This window comes from Uloborus diversus, chromosome 7, assembly GCF_026930045.1.
Source record: "Uloborus diversus isolate 005 chromosome 7, Udiv.v.3.1, whole genome shotgun sequence".
NCBI lineage: Eukaryota > Metazoa > Arthropoda > Arachnida > Araneae > Uloboridae > Uloborus > Uloborus diversus.
Window position 1 is genome coordinate 151778624 of NC_072737.1, and position 13405 is coordinate 151792028.

At 32.5% G+C, this 13405-nt stretch overlaps 1 protein-coding gene across 1 annotated transcript in view; it reads right to left on the bottom strand.

Moving 5' to 3' along the window:
• Positions 1 to 2799: 2799 nt before the first annotated feature.
• Positions 2800 to 13405, bottom strand: part of LOC129226443 (uncharacterized) — a 42105-nt gene continuing 31499 nt past the window's right edge. Inside the window, exons 5-7 of the mRNA XM_054861048.1 lie at positions 11937 to 11996; positions 9721 to 9815; positions 2800 to 3044 (exon numbers count right to left, since the gene is read on the bottom strand). Of these exons, the coding sequence (XP_054717023.1) occupies positions 3001 to 3044; positions 9721 to 9815; positions 11937 to 11996 (199 nt within the window). The 3' untranslated portion in view covers positions 2800 to 3000. The remainder of the gene's footprint in view (positions 3045 to 9720; positions 9816 to 11936; positions 11997 to 13405) is intronic.

Consider the following 13405-nt stretch of genomic DNA (forward strand, 5'->3'; position numbering starts at 1 on the left):
AGCATTACTTTTTGAGATATGGCACTCACAATGGAAAAAAAGAACGTTCGATTGCGCCACCCCCTTTTTAGCTGTTGACACCAAAATAGAATCATTTCTTATACCCTCTAAGGGCTACTTGTCGATAAATTTTTGTTTGATTACGTTCATTATTTATTGAGATACAGCAGTCACAATTGACGGCAAAAAACGTTCTGTAGCTCAACCCCCGTTTGAGCTATTGACACCAAAATTGAATCAGCATCTGTACCTGTTAGGGACAACATATGGACCAAATTTTGTCTGATTCCGCCAGTTACTTCCTGGGGAATAGCAATCGAGCAAAACTCAAAAAACGTCCCATTGCTCCACCCCCCTTGGAAGAATCCGCGCCAAAAACCAATGGGCACAAGTTCACACAGGGGCACATATGTGTACCAAATTTCGTTCGATTTCATGCGGTAGTTTTTGCTGTAGAGCGGCCACAAAAAACTGGTCACACACATACGTGAAACACATACACACACACAGACAGACAGACATTTTCCAAAAATAGGACTCAGCACACCTCAAAACGTTCGAATCCGTCAAAATTCGAAATTCGAAAATTTGCATGAATCCAATACTTTCTTCTATATATTATATATAGAAGAAAGTAAAAATACTATTTCAATGAAAGTTTTATTATAAAATTCAATGTTCTTTCTTCATGTATCGTAAACGCGGGCTACTTTGGCCATAGGGTCCTTCTTTGGCCCGAATGGATAAAAAGATAGAATGTCCTCTGTCAACCTTCAGGGTGCATTTTATTCAACATATTTTGACATATTCTATTAGAGAGCATCCTCAAGCACCCAATTATGTATACCAAGCAGTTCTATAGATCTGCTCAAGAAGCGACACTAGTTGTTCTGCATTCCTTGTGCTAACATGTACCTTCATAACCTCTCAAACTTCTCCATGTAGAAGCAGTTATACAACATCTAAGAGTTTTTTAAGTACCTATTTACAAAAACTATTTAATACTCTTTGCCGTAATATAGTTGTACTTCTCCTTTCTGTGTAGGTTTTTTTTAAAAAATTGACAATCATACAACATATCGCTTTTCCTAAAAAATACAACCTACTTTGGCCTAGCATTAAAACCTGAAAAGTCCACCAGAGAGATTTGGATAAGTAAAGAATAGCTAAAATTAAGACTTTAAACAAGAAAAACACACACACACAAAAGCCTGGAATTCTCGGCAACGGGTTTCTAACTTTGTATACATCTTAGGTTTACAATAAAATACAATGCAAAAATTGCATAAAAAGGAATAAATATTTCAATCTCTGTTTAGGGTTTTCCCCCCCCTTCCCATGAGGAAGGGATATTTGGAAAAAATAATAAATAATAAAAAAGCCAGAGTCGGAGTTGGACGTTTCAAAACCTAGGAGTTGGAGTCGGCAATTTTTCTTCCGACTCCGAAGCCTTGTTTATAACTAGTTTTTTTTCTTCTTTGAGTTGGGCTAATGAGTTGTCCATGGGGGCTTAGCCCCCCCACCCCCCCAACTCTGCCCATGCCCTAAACTCCAGTAGATAGCGTTCATTGTTGACCACTTTTTCGCTTCTTCATTCTCCTAAAATGATAGTCTTACCAGTAAAGCAGTTGAGTTACCGGATCAAGTTCAGCCTTGTCAAAATAAAACATGTCCCTGCATGTCAAACATTTCCAAAAAATGTTATCAAATTTTCATGCCACGGAGAGAGTTTCATTGTTGATGACGTCAGAAGCATTACTCGATCATTCGCTATTATATATATGAGGATGAGTCTTACCAGTAAAACAGTTAAGTTACCATATCCAGTTCAGCTTTGTCAAAATAAAACATTTCCCTGTATGTCAAATACTGAAAAAAATAAATAAAAAATATCACATTATAAATAACTATGCTTGACAGATTTTTGAAATGCTGAAAACGCGCCCCCCCCCCCCCCCCACATACACCAGCGTAGGTAGTATTCAAAAGGGACACACCTATGTTGGTTTTTGAGTGTTTTAGAGGGTAGTTCAATCTTAATGCGAAGAATAATTGGTTATGAATTATGAGTCTCATTATGGAGCAAGCACACATACATTTAAGCATTTTATTTCCAACATGTTAATATTTTTCAGTTACTTTAGTAAGAAGAAAAAAGGAATAAAAATTTTAACAAGAATTACATTTTCTTTGCTTTAACCAGAACTTTTTTAGAAAGTCTTTTTTGTTTTTAATCTTGTAGTATAAATCCTCACAAGTTAATCCGAAATTAATTTTACCAGACAATGTTACAAATCTGTACCTCAGAGCTAATCTAACGTAAGTCAAAGAATAATCATTACTTTGCAGGAGATAGGAAAAACATTTGTCTGGTGCATGCAAAGGAAAGGACGTACGCTATTTTAACACTGGTAAATGATCAGAGAATTTTCTTTTTAGAATTACGTTAGCATATGTTGATGCGGTCTAGGATTCTACAACCTAAGTTCCAAAAAAAAAAAAAAAAAAAAGAATACTTTCATTTTTTGAGGAAAAAGCTTAATCTAATTAAATATAAGAGCAAATTCTGTAGGTATTTAAATGAACGTGCCGCCTTTCTCAGACTTTAAAGCGTACATCTGAATTGAATGTATATGCTCCTCGATTTAATGATAACTTTTTGGAGTCCCTTGACAATCGTTAAATTGGGGTTATACTGCACTTCAATTTCTAATTTTCAAAGAATTCAGTCAAAGCTACATTTGTCATCAATCGTTTGCATTGTTTGCTGAAATTTTATTTACACAAAAAACTGCAAAACACTTCTTTTATTCACAAAACTCATGTTACAAAATACAATTTAAAATAAGATAAGGTTAGGAGAAAACAAAATTTTCAAAATGCTTTCAACCTCTTAAAATGTACATATTAAAATAGTCAATTTTGTAAAAAAACGAAACAAAAAAGAATGAACTCCATAAAAAGAGAACATGCTTTCTCATTTTCAAGGCAACCACATTATCACTTAAGATTCATCGTCAATCGATGTGATGATTTTCTTGGACCTAAATGAAAAATAAATAAATTTCAGAGAAACAGTTTTAATTTTAATGACAAGTTGAAAAAATAATGCCTCCGATCCAGCATACTAATAATTTAATGACCTCAATGTAGTCAATATACATTCAGCTTTCAACAGCTGGAAGGCTTATGATTCTAATATTTCTTTATCTCCAAGTTTTCATTGAATTTCAAACTCTTGAGAAGGCTGTGGGAACTTCCAATAGACCTAGAACTACCAATAACCCCAAAGGTTTTAGCTGGTCCCTTGAGACTCGAGAGTTGACTGCAATTTTTTTTTTTTTTTTTTCGCCGCCAACTGCTTCTCACCCCCTTCACCAAACAGAAAACTTTTTTTCAACTTAATTTTTCAACATGAAAATAAAAGAAAAATTAACCAAGCATGTAATCAAAGATTACATGCTTGGAGAAAAACATCTTTGCCCAGTAATGGCAGTATTACATCAAGTAAAATGGTCCACTGCGTTTAAAAAATTGAAATTTGCTAAAATTACCCTATTCTCCATCAACAGCAATAACACAGATACAGTCGAACCTCCTTAACATGAACTCGTTTAACCCGAAATTTTGCTTAGTGTGAAAAAAATGCTATTCCCCGTCAGTTAAAGCTACAAATTACTGTTAAATCAATCACTTAACACAAAGAAGATTTAGACGAAATCCTGCATAAGACGAAGACAATTTTAAGATCTTGAAGAAAAAAGCAAATCCTCATACTTTTACATGAAATTACTTTCGAAAGTCGCAAAAAATTCCTCTCCTTGTATAGGAAAATGGGGAAACCACGTTGCTTCAAGAAAGTAACAATTTTAGCTGTAGGCTACGCTTACAGTAAAAAAAACTTTGATGAACGGTGAAATCTTCACTGAGTGGCTGACAAACCTAGATTTTAAATTTCAGCATAAAAAAAAGTGTAATCCTGGAGACCTGTTCTGCCAATGTAGAGGTTTGAGGTCTAAAAGTGATTCAGTGTATTTTTACCCGCCCTCACTGCAGGGAAAATCCAGTCTTGCGATCAAGGAAAAATCAGATGTTTGAATGTTTGAAAACTGATTCGAATAGCCGTTGTCTGCTTCAAATTACTTGTGTTTCTTACTTAAAGTATACATTTTGATGCTTGGGTGTATATTTTTGTACTAAGGTACTTTGGTTCCTGTATTTTCTGAGACACAAAAACAAAAAAAACTTGTCTGCTTACACAAAATACGGTAAACTTTGAAATTGGTTAACGCGAAATTTGGTTAAAACCAAATATTTGGCAACCCCATCGAATTCCTGTCAACGAGGTTTGACTGTATAACAATTTGATGGCTATAAAATTGAAACTTAGACCACTTGTCCAACCCTCCATAAACTAGCATTAATGCATGCAAAACAGTTCTTTGTAGATGCTAAACTTTACAAGTCACCATTTGTAGATGGAAATGTAGTTTGTTAAAGATATAAAATCAGAAAAGAAGCCTTGAAATTTTCCTAAAATGAAGGAATTTTCCAAAAAAGAGTAAAAATTAGGACATTTTTAACACAAACCAGGAGACCAGGGAAAGGATGAAAATGGAGTTTATGTAAAAAGAATATGTATGTCACTTATAAATAACATCAGTATTTAATCTTGGTAACTTTGGTTCAATTCTTTCTGTGTTAATTGATTGCCACTATTTTATGCAACTAGAACAAACAAAAAGAAGAAAAAAGAAAATTGTACAGTCTTATTAAAATATTAGTTAAAAGAATATCTTAGCTTAATGTAATACATTTTCAACGTATCAAACTTTTGATGACCATTATTTTAATCCTGTCCAATGGAATATCTCGCTTATTAGAATAATTTTTTGTGGAAAATTGGCTAAAAATTCCATTAAGCGGGCTCGACTACACAAGGTTGCTACTGTACATATAGCGTGTGTGTAAGTAACAATATACACACAATTATGCATGTATGCATATACAAATAAATTATTTAAAACTAGTGATATCCGTACGGCTTTGCCCGTAGTAGAAAATTAAATGGTCATTTGGTTCACCTGTATATATTTACAAATAATGGATGATGAATTTCTCGCCAATTTGCTATGTTAATTGGCTCGTCCATGTTATGATAATTTCATAATTTACTATTCCATGTTGTGATAATTTGCTTGGTAAAATTTTCTTAAAACTGGAATAGAAAACAAAAATTGAATTTTCGAAAAATCTCTTCTAGGTGCACACCCCCATGCTACAAACTAACTTTGTGCCAAATTTCATGAAAATCCGCCGAACGGTCTAAGCGCTATGCGCGTCACAGAGATCCAGACAGACAGAGATTCAGGTAGACTTTCAGCTTTATTATTAGTAAAGATAAACTACATCCATAATTATTTATTATCAGGGATATACTGAGCAAAATTCGCTTTCGGAGCAATCTTGGGAGCAGTAAAACGGTGAATTTGGAGTAGCTTGGAGCAGTAAAACGGTGAGTTTGGAGTAGCCTGGAGCAGTAAAATTGCAAATTTGGAGTAGTTTGCAGCAGCAAAAATTTAAGTTTTGCGTCAATTTGGAACAACTATGTATATTTCACATACAGAAACATGTGTAACATGATAAAATGACAAAAAAGGAGATTAAGGATGCAAAACCACCATAACTCCAATATAATTGAAGCACTCTTGTTTGCATTTATTATTATGACTAGTCCTGTCCTGCTCTACTTTTTTCTTACACTTAGAATTAGCTCATATTTTTACATTGCTTCATATTCAAAAAGCCTTAAAAAAAAAAAAAAAAAAAAAAAAGAGAGAGAGAGAGAGAGAGAGAGAAAAGAAAGCAAAAAAGTAGTTACATTAAAAAACTTTACCTTAGCAAGTTACAAGCGAGTTTTAAAGAGCTATTAAATAATCTTTTTGTTTTTCTTTCTTTTTTGGTATGTGTTAAGTTATTTACTTACATTTGATTTTATATATGTATCTATTTATATGTATATTTTTTTCAAGAATTTGTCTTTGCTGGTGCTAAATGATCATTTCCACACCAGGCATTTGTATATTCATTACATTCTCTCCCCATTTTTTATCTTTTCTAAATTTAGCTCCTGCTTCAAAGTATGCATTTTCAGATTTTGTAGTGTGTTTGCGTAACTATCCATTTGGTGTTGCTTTGTAGTTCTGGTACTTCATACTTTGAGATTTCCAATGCCGATGAGTTCAATCTCAAAGCAGCCTTTCTTTTTCTTTGGCTTTGTTTCTATTTTTTTTTAATTCCTTCCCCATTTTTTTTTATTTATTTATTTATTTATTTATTTTTTTTTTTCAATTTTTTGTTACTTACCATTATTGTGCTTAACTTTTGTAATTGCTGCTTTGCGCATTTTTAAGTTAGAGTTTTTTTTTCTCTTTGCTACTTTTATTTGTTTACAGTAGGCGTTGCTTAATGTGATCATTTTGGGACAAATATAATTTGATAACAATAACCAATTGATAACAATAGCCGAAAGGAATCAAGGATGTACAAAATGAAGATTTTTTTCAATTAAGAAGCATTTATTTTTACAACTGCAAATTAAAATTACAATTACTCAATCAAACGCAGTTTAAAATTATAAATTAGCAGAATGACATAGTTCATTTTTTCCATCGAATAAACCATCCGTCCGATGCTCAAGTCTTGTTTGCCCATTTTAAAAGCCAGAATTTTTTTTTTTAAAGTTAAATATTTTCTGCATTATCAGACCGTTTACTCATGCATTATTTTCTCTGACACTCGTAAACCAGTTTTAGAGCAGATTCAACTTCACCATCATTTCCAGCACGATTTCGCTTGTTGTTTAAATTTCCAATCTCGTCACATTTTTTTTTCTTTTGTAACTTACAAAGGAATTATTACAAAGTAACTTACAAAGGCTAAAAATAGAAATACTTGTAAAGAGGTCTTTGAACTCAAAAGAAAAGATACAGTCGATAGTATTGTTTTTCAGAAATTCCAAAACTGGTTTATTATTTTTAATAATCCAAATGTGACCACCATCCAGAATTTTATTAAAAATTGAATTTAATATTTTTATTATATGATTTATTTCTAGTCTTAAAGAAGTCCTCATGTCATACTTTTATGACTTTTGTAACACGCTGGATATTAGTGAAAATGGCTGGTCAGATTTAATCAACTTCTCTTTGTTTAACAACTACATTTACAATGGTGAACATTGTTTCCTACAAGTCAACGGTATTCTGCAGGGATCCAAGTTCTCTTCTGTTTTAGCCAACCTTTACTTACACCATTTTGAAAAAAATTCACCTTTTCCATTCTTAGGGCTTTCAGATACATTGATGATCTCATCATTTTCAATTATCACAATATTTCTAGTCTTAAAGAAGTCCTCATGTCATACTTTTACGACTTTTGTAACACGCTGGATATAAGTGAAAATGGATGGTCAGATTTAATCAACTTCTGTTTGTTTAACAACTACATTTACAATGGTGAACATTGTTTCCTACAAGTCAACTGTATTCCGCAGGGATCCAAGTTCTTTTCTGTTTTAGCCAATCTTTACTTACACCACTTCTTGATTCCAAAAGTATCTATCCTCCTGAATTAGAACTTATTCAAACCAATGATAATATCAAACAATCTGATTTCCTTGATCTTAATATTTCTCTTCCAGACAATTCCGTTCATATTGATCTTTTTGACAAACGACTTTCCTTTCAATTCCATGTTAATCGTTTGATTTCATGGAATTCAAATACTTCTATTAAAGTTTTTCGTAACACCTTAATTAATGAAATCAATAGAATTAAAACTATCTGCAACAAAAATGATTTTGTCTCTAAAAATCTTAATTTATTGAAAAGTACTTTAGACTATAATAAAGTTCTCCAATTTTTTTATTTAAGTTACATTAGAAAAGTAAGGAATTGCCCAGCAGAGTGAAGTATAGCGCAGTTGTATTATTGCAGTAAGGTCACCTAAGCTATGACAGTCTGTTGGGATCTATCCTGAAAATTTCTGATGTAATTTCCGATCCAATTTTTGTTTTTAGAAATTTTTTTTAATTTTTAGTATTACTTTTTATTATCATTTTTATTTCCTCTCCATGGTTTTTTTTACCTCTGGGTTTTTTTTTAACTCCGGGTTTTTTTTTTAACTCCAGGTTTTTTTCAACTCCAGGTTTTTTTCAACTCCAGGTTTTTTTCAACTCCAGGTTTTTTTCAACTCCGGGTTTTTTTCAACTCCAGGTTTTTTCAACTCCGTGTTTTACAATTCCAGGTTTTACTGCTGCCGTGTCTTAACTGCATGTTAGCCTGGCACGTGCATATAATTTCTCCTTTAAGGTCTACTTTCTGATTGTTTCTTCCTCTTGATGGTTCAACTGAAAACGCTTTCGTTCATTATTTTTCAGGTATGTTTTCTTGTTCAATTTTCCTCCAAGGCTCTCGGGGAGGGTAGCAAGTTATTGGGACCTTCCCTCTTGCTAAACAGAAAGGGCCTTGTGAACTCAGGGACCGGTCCTCCCCTTGAGAAAGTGTCGGTCCCTGGTTCACCTTTTTACATTTTGGTGTTCTTGCTTTTTGCATCTTCAATTTTATTTAGATTGTTTATTCTTGAATATGTTTGTGCTGTTTTTGTTTCTAGCAGCTTTGCACTGGCATTACAGTGCACTTTATTATTTATTCTTTAAATTTTTTTCAATGTCTTTCAATTTATATTTAAAATATGCACATATATTATATTCTAAACTATTTGATAAACAAATCTGAAGATCAAGCAAGGATAATATTAAAACCTTTTTTTAAACTGTTTGATATTTAATCACAAAATTAATAACGAAATTTCAATGAAAAATAAAATGATTTTGAGAAACGATGTCATAAGAAAAGGAATTTAAAAATACATGTGAAAAAAATATGAAAAAAAAATGAATAAATAAATAAATAAAAATTTTAAGACGGACCAAGAATATGGAAAAAATGCTTGAATCTGACAAACTTGAAATATCTGCATATTCCTTACCAGAGCATTAGAATTCCCCGATTTTTGCTATCTTAAGTGTCTCCACCCAAAATTAGAGATCAATTTTCTGTCCTAAAATCTTAAGAAACCTAAGATTAAAAACTGTTGAGTGGGCGTGGCAAGAAGACGAACTTACAATTCCTTTTCTTCTAAAAACAAAAGATAAGATTGGTTGAAAATAATGGCCAATACAAATTTTTTCAAGTCAAAGGAGCAGAATCACATAATAAATTAAAACGACCGAGTTTTTCAAAAGCGGATGCAATCGGATTTTGGAATGCGCAAAAAATTGGGGCTAAGTCAAAAAAAAATAGTAAAAACAAGCTCTAAATGCACAAACTTGATGATAATCTGCAAAATTTTCAAATATGTTGAAAAAACTACAACATTACATTCAAAATAGCATTTTTTGGCACAAGTTTGTCCGATTTTGGCACAAATTGTTCATTTAGCGGTCATTTGGAGCAGTTTGGCTCAATTGGCGCAGCTAGCACAACCCTGTGTTATACATAAAAAATTCAAAATCACTCGAATAATAATACTTGTTTGTTATATAGCATAGTTAAACCTACAGTAAATTTACTATGCATACACATACATCTCAAACTATGTACATATAACATAATTGTAAATATTATAACTGAAAAATAAACTCATGTGACAACATACTTGCACTTTTTCGCTTTGGTGATACAGCAACAGAACGCTTACAAATACGGGAAGGCGAAACTGAATGAGATTTTATTGTCGGATTGGAATGAGGTCTGAAAAAGATATAAAAAGCATTAGATACCTTTTTTTCATGTATAGGGGGAAAGTGGGACACAAGTGAACATTTTATTTTTATTTAAAACAAAAATTATTATCAATTTCACAACGCAAAGTGTTTCTATGATTAAAATGTCTTTCCTTTGTATCATGGAATTTGAGATTTTTTGAAAAATTATTTCTTTACTTATGGTTGGTTGGTTGGTTGGTTTGTTTATTTTTTATGGCGCAAGAGCCCTTGAGGGCTATACTGCGCCAAACGATTTTTTGGAATAAAATATATAGATAAATATAAAAGTAAGTATGTTTTCAAGTGAAAGGTATAAACATAGGTAGTTTAAAATAAGTAATAAAAAACAAGTAGACACTAAAAACATTTAAATAACGTATGAAATAATATGTTAGCAAAACACCTTGAATAACAAGAAAAAGACAAATCACATTTTAACGGCACAAACACTAAATTAAAAGGGAGAATCCAATCTCCTGGAGGAAGGAGTATATATTGCGATGGGGTGGGTCCCCAAGCAACTCCTTCAAAGAGGGTTTAAAATTATTAAAATATTTAAAACGTGTTTGGTTAAAACTAGGGCAGTTACTTAAAATATGTAACACTGTCTGATTCACATTACATGTAATGCACGTTGGAGCTGGTTCGCGACATAAGAGGTATTTATGAGTGAACCTTGTGTGACCAATGCGAAGTCGAGCTAATAATACTTGTTGTCTCCTGGTAAGTTGTAAAGATATGAAACCTTTAGCCGAGGGCTGGATGGAATGCAATTTATTTTGTGTTTCAAGATTCCAGGTCCGCTGCCAATGCGTGATAAGACATTCAGAAATTACGTTTTTAATGTCATTAAAAGGGACAGTGTCATCAACCAGGATACTTGCGATTCTGGCAGCTGAATCGGCTGCTTCATTGCCTGCAATTCCCACATGAACAGGGACCCAACAGAAGAGAACATGAAATTGTTTTTTTATAAGATTTTTGTATAAATGATATGACTGCAGGACTATAGGGTGGCTGTTATTATTGCAGTGAGTGATGGCTTCCACTGAACTCTTTGAGTCAGTGTATATCAACCATTTTTTGTAATTGGATTGGGTTATGGATAGGAGAGATGTAGATATGGCTTTTATTTCTGAAGTAAATACAGAGCAAGGTGGGTTTAATTTTTCTGCCGTAACGTGACCATCCACTATCGTAGAAAAGCCGACGTGATCGTTTGATCGTTTGCTTTTGATCCGTCAGTGAAAATGACATGGTAATCAAAATATTTGCATTTTGTATCAGAAAATATTTGCTGGTAAGCTGTATTTGGGGTCGTCTCTTTAGGGAATTTAGCGAGGTCATTGATGGTTGATATATTTACTTCGCACCATGGTTCAATTAGTTCTATTGTATTGAGAGTATTGAAATCTGACAGCTGCAAATCTAAGAGAGCCTGGCGCATTCGGATCCCAAACGTTGGGGTTGCAGAAGGACGATGAAGAAATAAGACAACATCAGATGGATTAAAAATATGAAGGTGTAAAGGGTGACCAGTGTAAGGTTTTGTTTTGAAGTAGAAGTTCAAGGAAATTTTGAGGCGTCTATTGTTTAAAGAATGTTCCTGAGCAAGAATATGGGGACTGTTGATAGGTGAGGTTCGGAAAGCTCCTGTGCAGATCTTCACTTATGATATTTTTAAAAAATATTTCCAGTTCTTCACATGTGAACAGTTGAACTGATGATGAAAAGCGTAACTGTTTATATATGTGAACAGTTGAAGGTTGATGGGGTTAAAATGCACCATTTCTTTAGTGAGAACCTAAAAACATATGTTGATTCAAACCTGACTTCAAGTTTAAATACTGAATAGAATACAGGGAACAAATTCACAAAAAGACAACAGAGTATAATAATAAGGAAAAAAATTTTAAAAGCAATTTTTGTTCAAGTTTGAAATTTAAATGTGTAAATTGTTCTGCCATGAGTGATTTATAATAAATCATGGTTTTCAACGATGTCTACAAATCCTGTTTATCAACATTTTGGCTGCCATGAAAATTACAGCTTTTTAAAACTATGATTTATTTTTTAATTACTTATTTAAAATTATGTACATCCTTACCTCATTTTGCATCTTTGAAAGTCTGAAACTGTATAAGTTCTACTGTCAATAGAAGACTTGCTAGAAAAGATAGTAAAATGAATATGAACACTTAAACACAAGAATAGAACTCAGGAAGTTGTGACACATAAAGACACTAAAAATCAACAAAATTTAATTTTATGAAAACAAGAAAACTTTGTTTTTATGAAATGAATAAATATAAAGCATTGAATTAGCATTAGAAAGCACACAAGTTATATTACAAAATACAATCTTTATCATAAGGTTGTTGAGTGAGTTTATAAAATTGGTTATTTTCAAATCACATATTTAAATGCTATACAGAAAGCCTAACACTTGGCTGAATACACATTTAATAGCAAGAGCCTAACTGGGCTGAAATTAAAACTTTTCATTCAGGAAATTAAAACTTTTTTACGCAGGAGGGAGGACAAAGGGATATACTAAAGCAGAGGTTCTCAACTGGGAGGTGTGCCTCCCTAAAGGGGTATAGATCAATTTCAAGAGAGGCATGAACTTACAAAATAAAAAAGTAAAACAGTAAAACTAACAGTAATTTACTCAATTTTTAGTCACAAGTACTGTTCATGTTTTTAATATTATTACCCCTTTTGAGGTTTTTAATGTGGCTTTCAGTCACATATTTCTGAATCTAGATTTTGAGCATTAGCATACCTAAAGTCAAAACTTCCAACTGGACATTGAAAGTGCCTTGAGGTGTGGTTTGTCACATTCACATGCGAATGTCCAAAAACTTGTGAAAAATAAACAGTGGCAACCTTTCCAATGATTTTTTGAAAGTGACTAGTACTACATGTGATCGTCACCTGTGTGCCTAAAATTTGTGTTTAGTTTTTGATTCTTTGATTTCATATGAACCGTTATTTTCAGTCTCTTTCTACGTCACAAGGGCTGCCATCTGGCGATACGTCAACAAGTTCAATTATAGAAATATATCACGAAAATGAAAACAATTACATTTTAGATTGTTTGTAAGCTAAAGTCAAAACAGTGACAATGCTATGAAAAATATCAAACGTTGTAAATGATTAACAAAAACCCATAACACAACAAGAATTTCATGAGAATTCAAAATTTTTTCATTACACTATCGAAAGTTAATATCATTAACACACACACGGCAGAAATACAAATGAATAAATAAGTTTTACTGAAAAACATAACTTTTAGAAATGTAAATATCATCTACACTAATAATATGAAGTTGTAGAGTTTGTTGGTTTGAACGTGCTAATCTCAAGAACTACTGGTTCGAATTGAAAAAATATTTTTGTGTTGAATAGTTCAATTTATTGAGGAAGGCTATAGGTTATATAACATCATGATATGACTAATAGGAGTGGAGTAGCAATAAATTGAAATTAAATCAGTAATATTTTATGATGCATTATTTATTGCATCAATAGTAAGAATATCATATGTGTGGATAGCTCAGTCGGTTAGGC